The sequence below is a fragment of the Chrysochloris asiatica genome, unplaced genomic scaffold (genome assembly GCF_000296735.1).
Source record: "Chrysochloris asiatica unplaced genomic scaffold, ChrAsi1.0 scaffold00150, whole genome shotgun sequence".
Classification (NCBI taxonomy): Eukaryota; Metazoa; Chordata; class Mammalia; order Afrosoricida; family Chrysochloridae; genus Chrysochloris; species Chrysochloris asiatica.
This window is the reverse complement of record NW_006408668.1, coordinates 2,021,363-2,044,112: the sequence shown is the minus strand read 5'-3', so window position 1 is coordinate 2,044,112 and position 22,750 is coordinate 2,021,363. Positions and strand designations below refer to the sequence as shown.

Sequence of the window (22,750 nt, the reverse complement as noted above, 5' to 3'; positions counted from 1 at the left end):
CTCATCTTTCTCCCGCGGAGCGGCTGGTAGTTTCGAACCACTGACCTTAAGGTTCGCAGCCCGATTCGTTACCACTACGCTACCAGAGCTCCCTATATGTATGTGTATAATTTAAATATATTGTTGTTGGTAAGTGCCTTCGAGTCAGTTTCGATTCATAGTGACCCTGTATAGGGTTTTCAAGGAGTAAGTTTGAATCACAGACCTTGCAGTTTAAACCGACCTTGCAGTCCAGGACTTATCCTACAGAGCCACACCAGAACTCCTTAAATATATGTTGTTAAGTGCCCATGAGTGTGTTCCAACTCATAGGGACCCTGTTTAAAGTTTCCAAGGAGCAGCTGGTGAGTTTGAACTGTGAACTTGTGGTTCAAGCCTAGTCCATTGCTGTGTCTCACAGAACCACACCACACCAGGACTACCCTGAAATATACGTTGTTGTTGTTAAGTGCTGTTAAATCTGTTCCACTCATAGTGACCCTGTATAGGGTTTCTAAGGAGCTGTCCAGTGCTTATCATAGGTTTAAATTGGTTGGAAGGCATCTGTTACTTTCCCTGATAGTATAACATAAAAGATGAGTTGCTCCCAGTTCTTTTCTGGAAAGAGGAGAATAGCAGGAAGATAAAGTGATCATAATACTTACTATGCATTAAGCATTTACGGTGTGCCTCATCCTGTATAGAAAGTACTTAGATATTGCTTTACCTACCTATTAGCCAAATGAAGTCAAATGAAGCATAGGGTTCAGAAATTTACCCAAGAGCATTCTGCTACTAAATAATAAATCCTAGATTCACATCTAAATTATACCAATTCCCAACGCTTGCCTGTATTTTGAGGTGCTCATGCATCTGGGAGTTATATCAACACCCAGCAGGTTGTATCACAGTCCCTAAATTAATGACTGAGTCATCCTACTCACATATAGAGACCCGAGATTGTTGTTTTAATTTCACTAATTTCCCTTCAAGTCACAGCCTTTGTTCATTGCTTGTGATCTCAACAAACATTTATCATATACCCTTTGGGTGTCATGCATAGAGCTAAAGTTTCGGCCAAGCCTTTCAATTGATGACTCTTAGCTTCATATGCCTAACCCTTTTCACATGGGACACACCAAGTCGGAAGCAGAGTACCTGATCCCACAGTAGTGTCTGTTTTCTCCCTGACTTGTCCCTCATGTGGTTTTGTCTGCTAACATGTTATATGATGACCTGGAGAAATGGTTTTGGAATTGTTTCTGTGTGTGGGCTTAGCTTCTAAATTAGTTTTAGAACTAATGTCTTGAGCAAAGACTTAAAGACTAGCATTGCTCCAGTTGTGTCCTCAGCTTGTTGCCACATAACAGGGAGTTTTGTTTCAACCTAACGGCCTTGAATGGTCTTTGTTTTTATTAAGTGCCATCTAGTTAGTTCCAACTCATAGCGTCCGTTCCTGTATAGGGTTTCTGAGGAATAGCTGCTGGGTTTGAACCACTGGCCTTGTGGTTAGCAGTCCAGTGCTTATCCTACTCATAGTATAGGGCTTCTGAGGAGTGGGTTTGAACCACTGACGGTGGGTTTGAACCATCGACTTGGTGGTTAGCAGTCCAGTGATTGTCCTACAGTGCCACACCAATACTCCTTGGATGGTCTAGGAGTGTGAAGGAGGCAGGAGGGTAGAGGGTGTGACACTGTTGGATAAGCATTGGATTGCTTACCACAAGGTTGGCGGTTCAAACCCACCTGCTGCTCTCAGAAACCCTATACAGATTTGTTATGAGTAAGAACTGACTCTGTTGCACTTATAAACAACAGTAGCATCTGTCTGGGTAATGTCCCTACATATTCCTAGGCATAAGAGACTTCAGCAATCTGGATGGGAGAATGAAACCTAGCAGATATACTTTGTAAAGCACTGAGATCTGGAGACCTGGAGGCTAGCTCTCTAGTTCTAAGCCTGCTGGGCTCTGAGGCTTGAGGGATATGGGGAGGAGTTTCAGGGCTCATCGGGTATCATCTTAGGCAGCATTGGGACAGACACAGCCTACCAAGAGGCATGATCTATCAAGGGGATGGCCTGCCAAGACTCCTGCCCCATCCTGTGCCCTGTGCACTTGATAGCTGGGCCCTGGGATTCCTGGTGTGGCTCTGTGGCATAAAACACTGGACCTCAAGGTCAGTTTGAACCATAAGATCTGTGGTTCAAATTCACCAGCTGTTCCTTGGAAGCCATATACAGGGTCACCAAACCAAATAATTCCTATATCACACATGGTGGAAGTTAAACAATGCAAACCTGTATACGGTGGGGGTTTCAAAAAACGTTTGTAAAAATTGTCTGAACAGATAAGTTCATTTTTTTTTCAAAAACATTTTCAATTTCACATGTTTGGGCAAATTTGGGGGATAGAATAACATCCCCTACCCCCAAATACAAACACCATACATAGACTGAGAACAGTCTGGAAACACAAAGTGGAAAGGTAAACTCCCTACTTTTAGGAAACTCACCAGTGAGTGTGAACAAGTCAAAGAAGAATGAATAATACAGGTTTAGAAAAGGACATGCAGTCTTTGGGGACAGTAGCATTTGAAAAGCTTCAATGAATCAAGTTGCAAGAATCATAGAATAGATTTGCCTGCATAAATATAAAATTTACTACATGGTAAAGCATCAAAAGAGGAACAAAAAGATAAGCAATAAACTGGGGTAAACATTTAACACCTGTGAGGAGTAATTAGACAAAGGACACGAAGGCATATCTTATAAACATGGAAATGAAATGGCTAAAAAAATACATGATTGTTATTTTACCACATTCATACTAAAAGACATGCAGGATTAAAAAAACAATGAGATAGCAGTTTTCCATTCTGACTACCTAATTAAATTAAAAAGAGAGAAAGAGAATGTTTATTTCTTGCCTGGGAGTGGCAGATAAACACTGTCTTGTACTGTTTAGTTAGTATCAGCTATTACAACATTTCTGGAATCCAGTTTGACAGTATCTTTATATAAACATAAATAAATCTTCATTCATTTAAATGAAGTTTACACCTAACTTTGTTTAAAATGTATTCTTTAGCTCACTGGTTATATAGCCAAAATAATAAAAAATGTTGTTGTTGTTGTTGTTAAGTGACATCGATTTTGTTCTTATTCTTAGCGAACCTGTATAGGATTTCTGAGGAGTGACTGATAAATTTGAACTGCTGACTTTGTGGTTCAAATTGACTTGGCAGTCCAGTGCATTATCCCACAGCAATACACCAGGACTCCAAATAAGAAAAGTAGACAATGAAAACTAACTAATAATTGTTACTGTTGTTAGGTGCCGTCACGTCGCTTCTGACTCATAACAACCCTGTACAGAGTTTCAGAGAAGCAGCTTATGGAGTTGAGCTGTTGACCTTGTGGTTTGCAGTCCAGTGCTTATCCTACAGTGCCACACCAGGAATCCCACTAATAGCTAACTGGTATTTATTATTTACTTTATTATGTAACATTAACTCATGTAACATATCAGCTCTGGGAAGAAGTATGGTTATCACCAATCTGTGGATCAAGAAATTGCAGCAGCGTGGGTATGTGAATTTCCCACACTTATTCATCTGGGAGAGGCTAAAATGGAGATTCAAACCCACACAGATGGTCAACAGATACCATGTTCCTCAACACCGATCCATAGAGCCTTACACATAGAGATGGTCATGGTGTTGCATTATAATAAAATTGTTCTTATTGTGTGCTGTTGAGTCAGTTCTGACTCATAGCACCTGCTTGAACCTTGCAGTTCAAACCAACCTTGAGGTGAATTATAACATGAAGGGACATTATGTGGCAATTAAAGTGATATTAATAGATATTTTTGTTAGAGGATATTTATTATATAGCATTAAGTGAAAATGCAGCATATGAAATACTTTTACAAGATCTTATTTGAAAATATGTAGAAAAAGCACAAGAAAACAGGCTAAAATATTATGCATGTTGAGATTATTTTCTTTTTCTCAGTTTTAATTTTTTTTAAAGTCAAACAACAGTGTCCTGTATGAGCTGTGTTGACCTTAACCTTAACCCGAAGGGTGACAGAATGGAAACCACACTTTTCTCTCTACCCACGATAAAAAAAAAATAGACAGGATTAATTACAAAATGTATGCAGATGAGGGTGGGAGTGGATAGGTTTCAAACCATAGAACGGTTCTAATTTGATTATCTAAACAGTTGGCACTTTCCATACATATTTATCCCTTTATCTTTTTATTATTGATTATTTATCCTTTGGAAATACCACCAAAATCTTGATGCTATTATTCATAAGAATTGATGTAATAATTTGGTTGGCTAGCCATTACACTATACCCAGGGTCAGAGCATTCATTGGTAGTCCTTTTGTGGGATGGCAAATGAGTGGGAGTTGGTGAGAGGAGGTGAATTCCTCAGATGTGGGAGGCTACCATGCATTCAAGAAGTCTTCCCAAACATTAGCTCATTTATTTACTCAATGACTTTGGAGGTATCATTTCTCATCATTTCCATTTAGTGATGAGCAAACAGGCACTGAGACTTTCACGTAACTTGCCCAAGTTTCACATCTCATCAGGGCTTCAGATTTGTGTGTTCCCCAGGCCCCCCAAATCAAAGTCTTTCCATCATGTTGCAATGCTTCCTCCCAGGAGCACAGGTGGAAGTATGATCACAGGCAGTAGGATTGTTGTGGGAAGCATGAGCTAGCTGTATAGCAGAAAAGGAGTATAACATTGTTTATGAAGAATATAGGTTCAGTGGATCATCCCCACTGCATACCTCTTGCTATTCTGCATTTGAATACAAAATTGAGGTTGGAATAGGATCAAAAACTCAGTGCAAATCTCAAATTTGTTGAGTCACTGTCACTGTAAAGGTCTACTCTATTCTATGGGAAGCTCCCACTTTGACTTTCCATTTCCCTAAAATAAACACATCTGAGCATACGAGTTCGGACACATGTAAACACTTCTTCACCAACAAGTATTAATAGTTCCTACTATTTACTATTAACTGTGTTGGCTATGTTGTTATTATGTGCTGTAGAGTTGGTTCTGACTCATAGCAACCCTGTACAGGGTTTCCTAGGCTATAAATATTTATGGGAGCAGAAAGCCTCATCATTCTCCCACGGAGCAGCTGGTAGTTTTCAAACTGCTGACCTTGCAGTTCACAGCCCGATTTATAACCACTACGCTACCAGAGCTCCTTGTGTGTTGGCTATAGTAATAGATTAATGAGAAAAATAGACTTAGGTCCTAAACTTATGCAGGGTGATATGCATTAAAAAAATTTTAACCCACTTGAGAAAATGTGGAACAAAATTCATAATCATTAAAAGGACTAGAATTACTGATCAGATTGAAATTAGTGGAACCCCAAGACTATGGCCTTTGGTCATTCTTGAGGTCCGGAACTGTTCTCATCCCAGTGATTCAATGTTCAGCCAAGCAATAGATAGGTATATGGTGGTAGTGTGCCATGTAGTCGGTTCCAACTCATACTGACCCTGTATAGGGTTTCTGAGGCTGTAAATCTTTACCGCAGCAGAAAGTCTCATCTTTCTCCTGCAGAACAGCTGGCAGTTTTGAACTGCTGACATTGAGGTTAACAGCCCGACTTGTAACCACTAAGTTACCAGAGCTCTTTCGATAGTTATCTCAAGGGAGGCAACAACACAAGAGAAGTATGCACACCATAGGATAGTTAGTCATTCAGGATCAAAACAGCAGCATTCACCTAAGAACAAAGTTCAGAAGGGTGGAAGAAGAAGGAGAAATGCAAGCAAGAACCACAGGGAGGAGGTGGGTGAAGTGATGTTACATAGAGGGGGCTTCTTGAATGTAAAACCGATGATCTGGGGAGAACAAACAAGATGGCGGATCGGGTGGAAGTGCACTGAGGAACAACGCCGGCAACAACACAGAATACAGGACCAAGCAGGCTCAGGAGATGGTCCCAGAACTCTGAACCACATATAAAGGAATACATATAAAAGAAGGTTGTAAGACTTACAGCTGGGGGAGTTTGTGGCAGAAGCAAGAAATCCATTGCTGTCTGGTTCAGGATGCTCAGCTGCTCCAGGAGCCACCATCTTGTGTGGGTCCAAGCAGGGGAAGGATCGGAGCAGCCACGGACACCTGACAGAGATAGAGATGTGGACATTCTTTTTTTTTGTATCAGTTCATTGGTCCCTTGCTGTCTGCGCACCTCCATTCAGGTGCCTGAGCTAGTGGACACCCCAGCCCCACCCTTGGAGGGTTCTACTACTCATGCGCACAGATCTCGAAATTTAAAGAGACAGTTTCCACTTAAAGCCAAACGGCCACAGCCGACCCAGAACTGTTTCAACTAGAAAAAAGGCCTGAATGGGGATTGTGGAGCAGGACAAGTAGAAAAAAAAGGAAATAGGCTGAGAATTAAATCCTAAGTTACATCACAACGACCAACAGTGGCATCTTGAAATTTCTTAAGAAGAGTGAAAAGGGAAGCCCATTTCCTGATCAAATCTACCTGGAGGCAATCAGAAAGCATAAAAATACCAAAATACATACCCGTCTAAGTATTAAGGCTGCAGATAACCCCTGAATATGCTCAAAAAACAGAAGCAGATGACCATATCTGCACATGTCCAGAAACGAGATAAAGTGACTGAGGCAAATGAGCTGGAAGTAGACCTACACTCCATACTGGAAGATGGGCAGGCTTTGGAAATGCCAGAAAAGGAATTCAGAAAAATGATTATAAAATGTATCAAAACACTATACAATGGAGTTGAGAAAAATAAGGAAGAAGTCAGGAAAGTGCTACAGGAATAATCAAAAGATAGATACAGCATTAGAAACAATTCAAAAACTACAGAAAGAGGTCCAAATGATTAATAATAGAATATCAGAAACGGACAATATACTGAAAGGGCTTGTTGTTGTTGTCAGGTGCCATTGAGTCAGAACCGACTCATAGCGACCCCATGCACAGCAGTACAAAACAATGTCCGATCCTGGGCCAACCTTACTACCGCCGCCACACTTGACGCCATCAATGATGCCACCTGGCTGATCCACCTCGTTGGGGGTCTTCCTCTTTTACTCTGACCCTCCACCTTACCCAGTATGATACCCTTCTCTAGCAACTGTTCTCTCCGGACAATGTGTCCAAAGTATGAGAAACAAAGCCTAGCCATCTTGGCCTCCAAGGAGCACTCTGGCTGCACTTCTTCCAAAACAGATCTATTGGTTCTTTTGGCAGTCCATGGCACTTTCAGTATTGTCCTCCAACACCACAACTCAAACGCATCACTTCTTCTACAATCTTCCTTATTCACTGTCCAGCTTTCGCATCCATATGAGGTTATTGAAAATACCATGGCTCAAAGGAGTAGAATTAAAGAGATAGAAACCAGAACTAGTGAGCTAGAAGATAAATCTCTCAACACTACTGAGATAGAAGAGCAAATACAAAAAAGGATAAAAAATCTGAAGAAGGCTTAAGATTCATGTTGGACAACATGAAGAGGAATAACATAAGAATTATTGGCATTCCAGAACAGGAACAATCACACAAGTCCACAGAGGAGATAGTTGAATAGCTTCTGGAAGAAAATTTTCCTAACATCCTGAAAAGTGAAAAGATAAGCATTCAAGAAGCTCAATGAACCCTAGGATGGATAGACCCTAAAAGACAATCACAAAGACATATAATAATCAAGCTGTCCAAAATCATAGATAAAGACAGCATCTTGAAAGTAGCGAGGGAAAAGAGAAATATAACATACAGAGGCAAGCAAATCAGATTAAGCTTGGATTTCTCAGCAAAAAACCTTGCAGGCAAGAAGGCAATGGGGAAACATATATAAAACACTGAAAGAAAAAAACTGCCACCCAAGAATCCTCTACCCAGCAAAGCTGTCAATCAAATATGATGATGTAATCAAAACATTTCAGGACAAACAGAAGCTAAGGGATTTTGCCAAAGCCAACATGAAAAACATCCTAAAGGAAGTTCTGTGGACTGAGAACCAACAAGAACAGAAAACTACAGAATGACATACGTGGCAGCAGCACCCTGAACCTAATCGACAAATGGAAGAATCAAGAACAGAATAAAATGATAAGAACAGAGGATCTGGGAGGTCAGTCTATGATCAAAACAATTACAATGTGAAAGAAGGTAAACACAGAGGAACAGACACCCAGTGGTGGGAAGGTCAGATAGATTACTGGATAAAATAGACTGTCTTAAATGGAGGCTAGAACTAATGGGATATAAGGTAACCACAATGGGGTTGGGGTGGGGGGTTTACTTTGGATGTTGGGGAGGGCAATACAAGAAGGGGGGAGGAGGCAGAGGAACAAGATAGTTAGGGGAACACAGAGACAGGTTTGCATGGTCTAGTGAGACAGAGGGAAATAGTGATGCATATACAACCTTGGAACAACAGAGCTCTGGGATCTAGGGATCTAGGTATAGCTTGAAGAGGATAAATAATACTAAAATCCTTGACTACCTTACGAATATTAGTTTCCCTTACCTACTATTGTAAAATAGACACTTGAGTGGGATAGAAAGGAATGTTGGGAAACATGATCAGAGAAAACTTGTAAGGCCGTCTTCAGCCTATAACTGATTGGAACACCTCAAAGGGGTTCTACAACTTGCCCAATGAAATAGGCCTCATGCAAAGCCTTTACAGAGTATAGGACCTTAAGTGGAATCCTGAGTCCCATCCACAACCCTGTGAGGTGAGACATTCCCACTAGAAAGGACAAGAAGACTGGAACAGCCGATGAACTGATGATGAACCTGACCTATACTCAGAGTGGTAGTTACTTTAAGTACCAACAGAGCAGGAAAGAGTCTTCACACAGGACAGATAGGGATGGGCAACTTAGACACTGTCTACCTAAAATGAGGGGACAATAAAGGCACAAAGTGACTGGCTTACAAGGTTTCAAGAGGGAGTTTAGTTTAAGGTATGGGGGGAATGAGAGTCCCCACTTAATAGCTGTCATCTTGTCTAGATGGGTCTGGTGAAAAGAGATGGGGATAAGATTCGTAAGATTCAATAGTGAATAATTATCATGACTAATCGTGACTGTAACAATTATAAAGGTAGAAGTTTTGTAGCAAAAAAAGGGGAGTGGTTAATCTTGTAGTCCAGAAACAGAGGACCCTAGGACCATCATGAGAGAAATGCACAAGCAGAATGCGGAACCTTATCCAGAGAAGCAGCGGTGCTAGAGATAGGGGCATGGAGAAGGGGAGTGGCTGAGGACTCTAGATTCATGGGCTGAGAAGAGAGAGACTAAGAGCTGGTGGCCAGGAGCAGACTTGCAGAATGTGCCCTATGGAGATGTAAATTATTATATATGCCAGAGTGGGTTTTTGTTTTGTTTTGTTTTTTTAAAAAAAGCTAAAGTGGATAGAAAGAAATACTGTTAATTGATGGTACATGGAGGGGAGTATAATCATTGTAATGAAACAAGGTATATGATTTGTTGAATGTAAAACTGATGATATGCCCTGTAAACGTTCACTCAATCCACAATAAAAACCTTAAAAACAAAACAAAAACCCCCAATAATCTGCTCTGTAAACCTTCACTCCATTCACAATAAAAAGTTAAAATGATTTTTTAAAAATTCAACCTACAAATCAAAACCTAATTCAGAATTGTGATGGACATTTAAAAGGGTGTGGAAAGAGAGAAGTGCAATTGGGACCCACATGCACACAAACACAAACACACATAACTACAAGAACAGAACTGGCATACCTATGTCAAAAAACTATTTATTCGTAAAGTAGTAGATTTCCTTGGAGTATCACTGTCCTTAACTTTGACCTTGTTGCCAAGATTTTATGTTGTTGTTGTTAAGTGCCATGGAGTCTGTTTCAACTCACAGTGACCCTGTACAGGGTTTCCGAGGCTGTAAATCTTTACAGGAGCAGAAAGTCTCATCTTTCTCCAATGGAACAGCTGGTAGTTTCAAACTGCTGACCTTGCGGTTCACAGCCCAATTCATAGCCACTACGCTACCAGAGTTGGCCTAAAAGCAATCAGGCTTTCTTGATTATGAGGGGTTTCTTCAAAATGCTGGCATTCATTGTCTGAAAGCAGTATTAAATATATGTAGCGGAAAGTTTTGAGAATTAGTGACTGTACTGAGAGATCTGAATTCTCCTGGACCATTTTTTAATAGTCAGTGCACAATAAGTTTTAGAAGCCTCCTTCATAGGACAGATATGCTTTGCTTAAAAGCTTTGACTACATCTGTTTTAATTTGTTTTTCAGACAAATCATTTGAAGAAGAAACCTAAGCATGCATTCTAGAGAACTACCTTTGGCACTTTTGACACTTTTATTTATTAACACCTCTGGTAAGTACTTGTAATTACTCACAAACATACTTCATTGGTAGTCTACAGAGAATATCAAAGTTGTTTTTGTTTTATTTTATTTTATATAGAGATGGCTAGTAAATGAGGGACAGAAGATGCTGAGCGTATTAAAATGAATGGTTTTAAATTATATTTCAAAAATTTGCTAAGTCTTTCGTGTTCTTGGCTAGAGAACGAGAGCATGAGATGTGTAGGAGATGTGTATGGCCAAATAAAAAGACTCACGTAGCTTCACTGAGAATGGGATGTGAAATTTTGTACCCTGAAATAAATTGCATCAGTTTAATGAAAATGCACTGCTTGGAGCTTTTTCTGGAAAAGGTCATATCAGATATTTTGGAAAAGAGTCCCATGATTGATAACATGGTTTACCAATTTATTTAGGTTTTGGTGAGGAAGCTGAGCATAAATGTTAATTTGCCTTGATGTAGGGTGTGGTGCTGTAGGATCAGCATTGTACTGCTAGCCACAAGGCTGATGGTTCAAACCCAACAGCCACTCCTTGGAAATCCTATACAAGTTTGCCATGAGTTGGAACTGACTTGATCACACATAACAACAGCAACAACATCTAGAAAGCTGTCACATGTTGTTGTTAAGTGCCATCGAGTCGGGTCCGACCCATAGCGACCCTGTACAGGGTTTCCGAGGGTGTAAATCTTTATGGGAGTAGAAAGCCTCATCTTTCTCCCGCGGAGCGGCTGGTAGTTTCGAACCGCTGACCCTAAGGTTCGCAGCCCGATTCGTAACCACTACGCTACCAGAGCTCCTTAGAAAGCTGTCACTAGGTGGCACAAATGATGAAATGTTTGACTTATAGCTCAGAAGACAGGTCTGGTGATCTGGTTTCAACCAGTCACAGTCTTGAAAATCCTGTGGGTCAGTTCTACTCTGAACATATGAGTTTGTCATGAGCCTTACCTGACTTGATGGCAACTAACAATAACATCACATGAATCCCTATCCCCGGGCTTTGAGAATTACTGCTAAAGAAATAGCAGTCAAGCTATTAGTTGGTGTTAAGTGTCATCAATTCAGTTCTGACTCATAGCAACCCTGTATGGGGTTTCTGAGGAGCAGCTGGTAGGTTTGAACTGCTGACCTCATGGTTCACAGTCTACTGTTGATCCTAGAGTTCCACACTATTAGTCCAATCTTGGAGAATGTATACTTAAGTGGATCTATATACTGTTGAGATCCAGATGAAATCTGTTCTTCCTAATATATCAAATGAACTGTCAGAAGTGGCTGAGTGAAAAAGCAAGGTGCAAAAATATATGTCAGGGATTTCCTGTTTTACAGATACACACTAAAAACGTTGTTGCCATTCCCCAATGAAAATGTGTTTCAGGCACAAAAGTATTGACACAGCCTGTTGCTAAGATTGCTAAGGTCTCAATTTCCTAACTTTTTAGGTGCTTAGAGACCAGCATTCTTAAACAGTTCACTCTAGGAAGATATAACAACATTAATTTCACTTCGAGTTGGGTGCAAACATCGTACAGTTGGCCAAACTCAAACCATTTCCAAACACAGACCTCATTTCAAAGGGCATAGGTCATTGTCCTTTCTGTGTTGTTATACCCTGCTTATGCAAGAATAGAAATTCCTATTTCTGGCTATTTGTATATCTTGAGCCCCACTCATTCCTAATGGAAAATGATTTCTAATAAGCATTTTGTTAGTCAACAAAACCTCTAGTGTTAAACAGAAGCTATCGGAAGCCATTTGCTGCCTGGGGAGTATGGGCTTTCAACTGCCAACCCTTAACCCCTGGAAAGCATGTATTCCATAGTCGTTGCTTCAAATGGTAACAACCCCCAAAGAACAACCACTGCAAATGTCCATCCAAACACAGGTACTAGTATTTATAGCAGTTTTTATCATATTGTCCAAAACCTGGAAATAAGTAAGTTGTCAATTAATTACTGAGGAATAACAAATCAATGGTCAAATAGTAACAAAACTGGATATGATGTTGTATGGTAGTTGTGTGCCATGGAGTTGGTTCCAACTCATAGCTACCCTGAGGCTGTAAATCTTTACAGGAGCAGAACTCCTCATCTTTCTCCCATGAAACAGCTGGTAGTTTTGAACTGCTGACCTTGAGGTTAACAGCCTGACTTGTAACCTCTATGCTACCAGAGCTCCTTAGGATATTGTACAGTAGTGAAAACCAAAATAAATCACTGCTATATGCAGCCACATAGATGACTCTCACAGGCAGAGTGATGTATGACTGATTCCAGTTACAAAAGATGCACCTACTTATATGTATATTATATCTCGAAAACACAAAAATAAACTTTTAATGACCTGTCACTACTTTGGGTGTCAACTAAAAGGAACAGAAAGATATATGTGTGCATCACACCTTCTTTGTTGAAACACTGAAATGCAAATTAAAGATTCCATAACAACCACTAAGCATGAGGTAGTTACTCTGATGCTTTGAGGTAGATTTGACATAGATATTGTCAAAGAATGTTTGTACCATTTCAGCCACTTCCTCTTCACTTTGTGGTTAACAACATTAAGCTAAAAAGTAAGACTGTTGCTTGGAGAAGTAAACCCTATCTAGAAAGAAGGCATTTCTCTTCATGATCCCTGGGAAGCGCTCTACTTAATTTCAGGAATCTCATCCTCAAAAAGTGGTTAAAAGATACCCGGGAGCCACCAAAAGTCAAGTAGGGGCATGGATGCTCACTTCTGTAGCTGAAAGGATCAGATAAATGTTCAAAGCCAGAGTATATGGGTTTGTTGAGGGAGAAAAGAGGACATAGCTCTAGCTCAGACAGGGAAGGTGACAGATAACTGGAGATTGGGATGATATTATATTAATTCTTAGTTATCCACTTGGTAACTTACAACAATGACTAACTTAAATATGCCCTCCAAACACCTGTTTTCACGCTACTCCAACTTATACACCTGCCTAGGTAGGAATAAAGGAACTCTGGTAGCGTAGTGGTTACAAATCGAGCTGTGAACCGCAAGGTCAGCAGTTCGAAACTAGCAGCTGTTCTGTGGGAGAAAGATGAGGCTTTCTGCTCCCGTAAAGATTTACAGCCTCGGAAACCCTGTACAGGGTCGCTACGAGTCGGAACCGACTCCATGGCACACAACAACAACAACAACAACAGGTAGGAATAGGTAGACAGTTTGAGAGTAAGATTCTCATGAAGAACTCCAAGGTCTCCAGTTTTCTTGCTTTCCTTTCTGTAGAGACTCTCCTCAGCTGAGGTGTTTGGGGGCAGGTATGACAACATTGGCTTGCACTGTAACTTCCAGTATGAAGAAACTATAATACAAAAGTAATAATAAAAAAAAAGTATACAGTAATACTTTTCTTCTTTTGAAAGGCCACTTTTCTGTCCTGCAGTTATTGTAGGTCAAAGCCTGGCACTTGGTCTGTTTTGGGAGAAACTGTGGGAAGTTTTGTCTTTATCTGTGCTCTGAAAGCACTTTATCCGTTTGGCCTTCTAGTACTGGAAAGGTACCCCTAAAAAGAAGGAAACTCACAGGAAATGTGACACTGAGATTTCGCAGGATTTTGTTTCTAGCCCTGCTTTCACCCTCATGCACTAGAAAAGAGAAGGAAAAAAAATAAAGACAAAACAGCTTTGTCATTCTGTTTTTCTTTTTTCTTTTACTTTGCTAATCTTTTGAAGCAACTTGTGTGTTACGCAACCACATTACTGCACTGACTGGTGAGCCTTTCTATTTGAAACATTGCTCAACTCCATCTAAGCATGAGAATGAAAAAGACACCATAAGATGGTTCAAATACAACACGTCACTTGGACGGATTGAGCTAAGCCCAAAAAATTCACCCAGGTTCGCTTTTCATGATTACGTTTTGGAATTTTGGCCAGTTGAATTCAATGACAGTGGACGTTACATTTTCAAAATGGGGTGAGTACTTCTTTGTCTATTTTCTTTATTTCATAATACAAGGCCTCTATGCAGCAAATTAAATATATAGAAAGGCCAGATAATGCATAATTTGCTTCTGTTTTTAGCCTCTACTCTTTCTACGAAGTCTTGGTGTGGCTCTGTAGGATAAGCCCTGGACCCCAAGATCAGTTTGAATCCCAAGGTCGACGGTTCAAACTCCCCAGCCACTCCTTGGAAATCCTATACAGGATCCCAAGAGTCAGAGCTAACTCCACTGCACTTAACAGCTGCAATACTCTATAAAGGAGCTCTGGAAGCGTACTGGATGGATCATGAGCTGGGCTGCTAACCGCACAGTTAGCAGTTCAAATCTACCAGTTGTTCTGAGAGAGAAAGATGAGGCTTTCTGCTCCTGTAAAGATTTGCAGCCTCAGATACCCTATACAGGGTCGCTGTGAGTCGGAACCAACTCAGTGGCCCACCACCACCACCACTTTTTCTATTGTTGTTGTTAAATTCCATTGAGTGGGTCTGACTCATAGCAACCTGATATAGAGTTTACAAGGAGTGGATGGTGAGCTTATAAACCACAGACTTTGTGGTTCAAATGAATCTTGCAGTCCAGTAAAGTATTTTATTGTTGTTATTAAGTGCTTTCGAGTTGGTTCCGACCCATAGTGACCTTGTACAGATTTTCAAAGGAGCAGCTGGTGGGTTTGAACTGCCAACCTTGTGGTTCAAACTGACCTTTTGGTCCAGCGCATTATCCTGCAGTGCCACACCAGGACTCTTAAAGTGTTTTATTATTAACTATTAAATTAAATAGCCCTTTTGTGTTTATTAATGGTCTTAATGAGAGGAGATTATTATAATGGGATTTTTCTTTCAGAGGAGTCTTGCACAAATAATAGCTGAAGATGGACTAAGAGTCATCTGAAATCTTTACTGCTGCTGCTGTGCAGATCAACGTGTCCTATGAAATAAAGAGCCAGTATTGTATAATGTTATTACGATGTAATGAAGTGGAAACAGTGTTAGCTCCCTGGGTGGTATCCTTAAGCTGAAAAGGGAGTTTCTGGGGTTTGCTGGGAATCAGGGTGGCAGTGTTAGTGAAGGAACTGTGTGTCTGGCAGCCAGTCACAACCACACAGTGAGTGGTTTTGTGAGAGGAGGGTACTGAAGGCAGTTTGCATTGCCAACTCATGACGTTGCCCTAGATTCCTCAGGATGGTCATAACCAAGAGTCATGAGTCCTATGCAGTGAGTCAGTGATGATGACTGACTGTGGTTACAGTTATATTATGTGGTGAGTTGAGAAAGGTGGTTATGTGCCGCGGAGTCGGTTCCGACTCATAGCGACCCAGTACAAGGTTTCCGAGGCTGTAAATCTTTATGGGAGCAGAAAGCCTCATCTTTCTCCTGCGGAACAACTGGTAGTTTTGAACTGCTGACCTTGTGGTTTGCAGCCCGATTCGTAACCACTACACTACCAGAAGGAGTAGCCAAAAAAAAGGAATCTTCTATGTCATTGACTGTTAGTGAGATGCATGATGGTCTGTTTATTTAAGACTCTTGTGGTGGATGATGATGTAGGTATGTGTGGATATGTATGTATGACTCCATGCATTTTTATTAAGATTTGAAACTGACTTATAGAAAATAGTCGAGGCCACGTCTGTGGTGATGGAGCACTTTTCGATGGAACTAGATTCCTCTGAGTAGCACCACTGGAGACAATCAGTCCTGATTACAATCGACATCACACCTGAGAGAAGAGCTTTGCTATTACTCTTGTGGTTTTGTACAATATTAGGCCAATTGGGCTTGTTGTTGTATACAGGAACTCCCAGGAATCAGGAGAAATTAAATCATTTAAAATACCAAACAAAACAATGTATTTTATGCGACCCTTAAGGAAGATGACTCCAGAAAACGGATCATAAATGTGTTCCTACACACCAACCTAAGGATGAATGAGTGTTCTTACAAATGGGGTTGAGAAAAAAGAAAAACAAATAATACACCCTCTCTCATCCTAAGAAGAGGCCTGGTGGCACAGAGGTTAAGTACTCGACTGTTAACCTAAAGGTCAGCAGTTGGAACCCACTAGCCACTCCAGGGTGAAAGATATGGCAGTCAGCTTCTGTCCAGATTGCAACATTTGAAACCCTTTGAGGAAGTTCTACTCTGTTTAACTATGAGTCAGAATCAACCCAATGGCAATGGGGTTTTTGGGGGTATTTATCTTGAGTCCTGGTGGGGCACTGTGGGATAATACACTGGACCACAAGGCCAGTTTGAACGTCAAAGATGGCAGTTGGAAATCCTATATAGATTCACTATGAGTCAGAACCAACTCGAAGGCATGTGACAACAACAATCTTGACAAAAGGAGCCAAGTTGCACAGTGGTTATGCGCTCAGTTGTTAACCAAAAGTCATTGGTTTGAACCCACCAGCCTTTTGGCAGGAGAAAGATGTGGCAGTCTGTTTCTAGAAAAAGTCAACCCTCCAAACTAAACCTATTGCCATCAAGCCAATGCCAACTCCCAGTGGCCCAAAAGGACAGTGTAGAACTACCCCACGGTAGTTGTGAAGCTGTCGCATCGTCCTCACATGGAATAGCTGGGAAGTTTGAACTACCACCCTTTGCTTAACCACTGTGGCCCCAGAAGTCCACACAGATTACAACACTGGGAATTCCACGGCACTGTCCTAGTCAGTCCTGTAGGGTCGCTGTGAGTCAAAATTGACTCCTTGGCAACAGATTTGGCATTTTGGTTTTAATCCTGACCAGGGAGCGAGCCTTGTGTGGTGCTGTAGGATAAGCACTGGACTATTCATCACAAGGTCAGTTGTTCAAACCCACCTGCTGCTCCTTGGAAACCCTTTATAGGATCTCTATGAGTTGGAACTGACTCCGTGACACTTAATGACAACAGGAGCCATAGAGGTACAATGGTTGAGCTCTTGGCTGCTAACCAAGGTCAGCAATTTGAACACATCAATGACTCTAAAGAGAGAGAAAACATGGTGATCTACTCCCATAAAGGTTTCTGCCTTGGAAACCCTTATACATGTACTTTATTCTTTGTAAGTAATATGACAGAAATATGGAAATGTATTCCTGTTCAGCTCAGTGAGGCTGAAGTTGGAGGAATTTTACAAACACACTTGATAAATGCAAACTATTAATAAGATTCTGAGTCTCTTCCAACAGTCAAGTCACTCTACTCTATTCCATGACCATGGATCCACTGCTTTTAACTTTTCGACAGCCTACCTTAATTTTAATGAAACGTGCAGTGACCTGGAATTAGAAAACCAAAAGGGAAGAACATGCTCAGCATTTCTCAAGCTGAAAGAATTGAAGGAAAAATTCAAGCCTCAGGTTGCATTATTGAAAAAGTCTATAGGAAAAATTGACCACTTGTCTTTCAATTCATCATACTGTGGTGACTTTCATGTTACTGTGATGCTGGAAGCTATGCCACCGGTATTCTAAATTACAGCAGGGTTAACCATGATGGACAGGTTTCAGTGGAGCCTCCAGACTAAGACTAGGAAGCCGAAGAGGTGGACTGCTTCTGAAAGTTTAGTCACTGAAAACCTTATGAATAGTAGTGGATCATTGTCAGATATAGGGGATCCTTAGAGTTGGAAGGTGCTCAAAATACGACAGGCACTCTTCAGCTGCCTCCTCAAAGTAGAGTTGCCTATAATGACTTTAATGGAATAAAACTTAAGGACTTTCATTTGCTAATGGGGTACCACTCCAAATGAGGAGAAACAGCTACAAATATCCATTAATAATTGGAATATGGAATGTATGAAGCATGAATCTAGGAAAATTGGAAATTGTCAACAATGAAATGGAACATTGATATCCTAGGCATTGTTGTTGTTAAGTGCAGTTGAGTCAGTTCTGACTCATAGCGATTCTGTATAGGGTTTCCAAAGAGCAGTTGGTGAGTTTAAGCTACCAAACTTGTGGTTCAAACTGACCTTGTGGTCCAGTGCTTTATCCTGCAGCACCACACAAGGAGCCCATCCTAGGCATTAGTGAGCTGAAATGGATTGCTCTTGGCCATTTTGAATTTGACTATCACTGAAAACCTTATGAGCAGTAGCAAAACATTGTTAGATACAGTGTTAGAAGGTAAGGCCCTTAAAAAACAACCTTAGAAAAGCTGCCTCCTCAGAGGAGAGTTGACTAAAATGACTTGAATGGAATAATGCTTTCAAGACCTTCACTTGCTGATGGTACTCTACTCAAAATGAGGAGAAACAGTTGCAAACATATCATAATCAGAGCCTGAAATGTGTAAAGTATGAATCTAGGAATATCGAAAGTTGTCCCAAATGAAATGGAACACATAACTATCAATTTTCTAGGCATTGTTGTTGTTGTTAAGTGTTGTTGAGTTGGTTCTGACCCATAGTGACCCTGTATATGAGGAGCAGCTGGTGAGCTTGGATCGCTGACCCAGCGGTTCAAACTGACTTTGCAGTCCAGCACATTAACCATCAGCGCCACACCAGGACTCCATTCTAAGTGTGAGTGAGCCAAAATGGGCTGGTATGGGCTATTCTGAACAGACAATAACATGATTAACTATGCCACGAATGACAAATTGAAGAGTAACTGACATTCATTGTCAAAAAGTTCAAGATCTTTCTTGAAGTGCAATGCTGTCTGTGATATCTGGCCTTTAGGGCCAAAGACATGTAGACTCACACCTTGGTCATATCACTTACCAGATGTGTGACCTTGGACAGTTACTTAACCTCTCTGAGATTTAACTTTCTCGTCTGAACATAAGGAAGTCAAATTATCTTTCTTAATTGCACATCAGTAATACAACACCTGGAGCTCAATGAATGCTGGTATTGACTTACTTCCATGCTATTATAGATTTCAAGGGGAAGTGGAAGCACTTAAGACAGGCCAACATGTGTGAGACAGACAGGGCAACTTCATGTGTGTTCTTATCTATGTATCTATCACATGTGTAATTCGAGCACACTTTAGATTGCAAGAAGGTATCTCTTAATTTTTCCCCTTTGCATAACAGATTCATCCTCAGAAGGAACAACTATTATAAAATCTATTCAGATGAGCTTCTGCTCGGTAAGACATTTAAATTGTGAATACCATGAAGTAGAGGGCACTCAAGAGTAAAAGAAGGGAATTGAAATAAACTGTCTGAGCTACAGACAACTTAATGTAGGGACACACAAATTCAAAAACAATTCCAGGAATTTACTTACAGACTTCATGAAACAATGCCAGCCTCCCTTCCTAGGTTAACAAACTCTAAATTTATCCATCACCAAAGATCCTTTAAGTTTTCAATATTTGCTATCCTAAAGGACTCTTGGTGTGGCGCTGTAGGATCAGCACTGAACCTCGAACTCCAAGGTCAGTGGGTCAAGACCACCAGTTGCTCCTCAGAGACCCTATACAGGATCACTATGAGTTGGAACTGACTCAAAGGCACTTAGTAGCAACAACATTCTGACATGCAAATATATGGTCCTCAGTAGTGTGTATAGGCATGTGCTTAGAATTCTCAGGTGTTGTTTTTTGGTTTTATTTGTCCACCACCACCTGCATACCATCATTAACGATGGCTGTGAACTGAGAGGAGACAATAGCAGAGTTTGGGAATAGTATTAATGAGTCTCTTTATACAGAAATTATAGTTTTAAAAAACAGATTGAATTGGTTAAGAAGGAAAAGATATGTGGTATTTCCAAACACTTTGTTGTCATTATAAAATACCTTTACATCTTTGTTTCATAGAAATGAAACTCGGGAATGGAACCTAAATGTTATCAAAAGAAATAATCACAAGTGTTTTACTGAAAAACGAGTAACAAGCAAAGTGGTGGAAGTTAAAAAGTATTTGAAGATACAGTGTGAAAATGATTACTTTAAAAACCGAATCAACAGAACATTATTGTACAAGGTAATGCTTTGAATTTCAGACTTGGTAGAAGAAATACAATTTCAAAAAGAGAATCTCATGACTGTGGAACCTTTTGGTCTTAAACATACAAATAGTGTGACCTCATGTAACCTACTTGGCCTGTCGGAGCTAAATCTCTTCATAGGTTTATTGTAATGGGCTAATACACATGGAAAGTGTAGCTTAGTATCTCAGCCACATTTGAAAACCAAAAATTAATTGCTGCCAAACATAGTATACTCATGTTGTTGTTGTTCAGTGATGTCAAGTTGATTCAGACCCATAACAACCCTGTACAGGGTTTCTGAGGAGGAGCTGGTGCATTTGAACCACTGACCTTGTGGTCCACAGTCCAGTGCATATCCTACAGTGCCACATATATATCAGGGTAGAACTATGTTCCATAGTTTCCAAGGATGTGACCTTTTGGAAGTGGATCACCAGACCTTTCTTCCTAGGTACCTATGGGCACGGAAGTCTTGGTGTGGCACTTCATGATAAGCACTGGACTGCTAACCACAAAGTTGGCAGTTCAAACCCATTGCAGGGAAGTCTTGGTGTGGCACTGCATGATAAGCACTGGACTGCTAACCACAAAGTTGGCAGTTCAAACCCATTAGCTGCTTCTCGGATGCTCTGTACAGTGTTGCTGAGTCCAGATCGACACCACAGCATTTAACAACAGCAACTACAAGGGTAGGTTTGGACTGCCAACTTTTTGGTTGTAGTTGTGCACTAACCATTTAGGGATTTCTTGAAACACACTGTTGTATTGTTAAGTGCCATCGAGTCAGTTCTGACTCATAGCAACATTGTATAGGGTTTCCAAGGAGCAGCTGGTAAGTTTGAACTACCAACCTTGTGGTTCACAGTCCTCTGCTGATTCACAGAGCCACAGTAGAAGTCCTGAAACACATTAAGGGTTTAATAAATTATAATCACTTTTGCTCCCCTGCCCTGGTTTTATTATTTTTCTTTTCAATAAGTTCATTTTTAGGAAGGTCGGTTTAAGGATTTTCATTTTGTTCTGTCACATTTACTTAAGCTTTAAAACTGTGTATATACAGAATATATAACATATATATTCTGAATGTTGAAATAATAAGAACTTATTATATAAATTATAAAATGAAAAAATAATGATGGATGAAAAAATTATCTATAATCTCACCAACCAGCCATTTTGGAGACCTTTGGGTCTTATAGAATCATCAACTTTAAAAAATCAGTATAACTTGTATCTTCCTTTTTTGCACTAAATTTATATTGTGATCATTCCCCAGATCTTAAACATTCTATCATAAACATTCTGCCAAACACTGAATTCCATTGCATATGTACCCACCCAGTTTGATCTAATGAATCCCCTGTTACTCGACATTTATGAGTTTCTTCTCTTTTGCTACTCTTTCTCATACTGAAATGAACACTGCCAGTTGTCTTTACATGAACTTGAACCAAATCTCTAAATGTAGAATCACTTTGACAGATTTTATGAGCATGTTTAGACTTGTGATGCATATTATCAAATGACTCAGGAGCTATGCCAGCTTAAAGCCCTTCAAGAAGTAAAAGAATCCCTTCACCACATTGGAAAATGTGAATTTTAGAATGTTTGAAAATCTGACACACAGAATTTGGGCCACTGTTTGCTTTGTTTTGCATTTCTTTTCTTTATAATTAGTGAACACTTTTCACATAGTAGTTATATCTTAGTGTTTGCCACTTTGGGAATTGTCTGTTAATTTCCTTTCTCCATTATTTTACAGTTGATACAGCTTTTTTCTTGTTAATTGGTTTCTAGACTGTTTCTAGACATTATTTTGAAGATACACACACACACAAACACATACATGTAAACACAAAAACTAACGCAAATTGTATCCTTTATAAAGAAAAATGAACCTGAGTAATTGGACTCTGTCACACAAATTTTAAGGACTTTTGGTCTAAACAGAACAGTATGAGAAAGTTAAAGCAACTGTTGATGACTTCCCAGAAACTCTTGTTTGTATCTTTAGTTTGGACACTGTTTACTTAATTTTAAAGGAGTGTTCTTATCTGAGAGGTAAACTTTTGAGTCAGTCCTAAGCTGACCTTACTCTATTTCCTGTCAAGTATAGTGTAGGTATTTTAGGTTGTTGTTGTTAGGCGCCATCGAGTTGGTACCAACTCATAATGACTTTATGCACAGCAGAAGGAAACACTGCCTTATCCTGGGCCAACCTCACTACTATTGCTGCGCTAGAGGTGATCGATGCTTCCACTTGGCCAATCCATCTTGTTGGGGTCTTCCACTTTTTTACTGACCCTCCACCTTACCAAACATGATGTCCTTCTCCAGCAACTGGTCTCACCTGACAATATGTCTGAAATACAAGAGACGAAGTTTGGCCATCATGGCCATCAAGGAGCATTCTGGTTGCACTTCTTCCATCACAGATCTGTTGGTTTTATGGCAACCCATG

At 40.2% G+C, this 22,750-nt stretch overlaps 1 protein-coding gene across 2 annotated transcripts in view; it reads left to right on the top strand.

Moving 5' to 3' along the window:
- Positions 1-10,335: 10,335 nt before the first annotated feature.
- IL18R1 (interleukin 18 receptor 1) overlaps positions 10,336-22,750 on the top strand; it is a 67,044-nt gene continuing 54,629 nt past the window's right edge. The window contains exons 1-4 of one of the 2 annotated variants that reach the window (XM_006870735.1): positions 10,336-10,393; positions 11,577-11,579; positions 14,086-14,329; positions 20,117-20,282. In XM_006870735.1, coding sequence (XP_006870797.1) covers positions 10,336-10,393; positions 11,577-11,579; positions 14,086-14,329; positions 20,117-20,282 — 471 coding nt within the window. The remainder of the gene's footprint in view (positions 10,394-11,576; positions 11,580-14,085; positions 14,330-20,116; positions 20,283-22,750) is intronic. The other variant, XM_006870734.1, reaches the window with a different exon arrangement.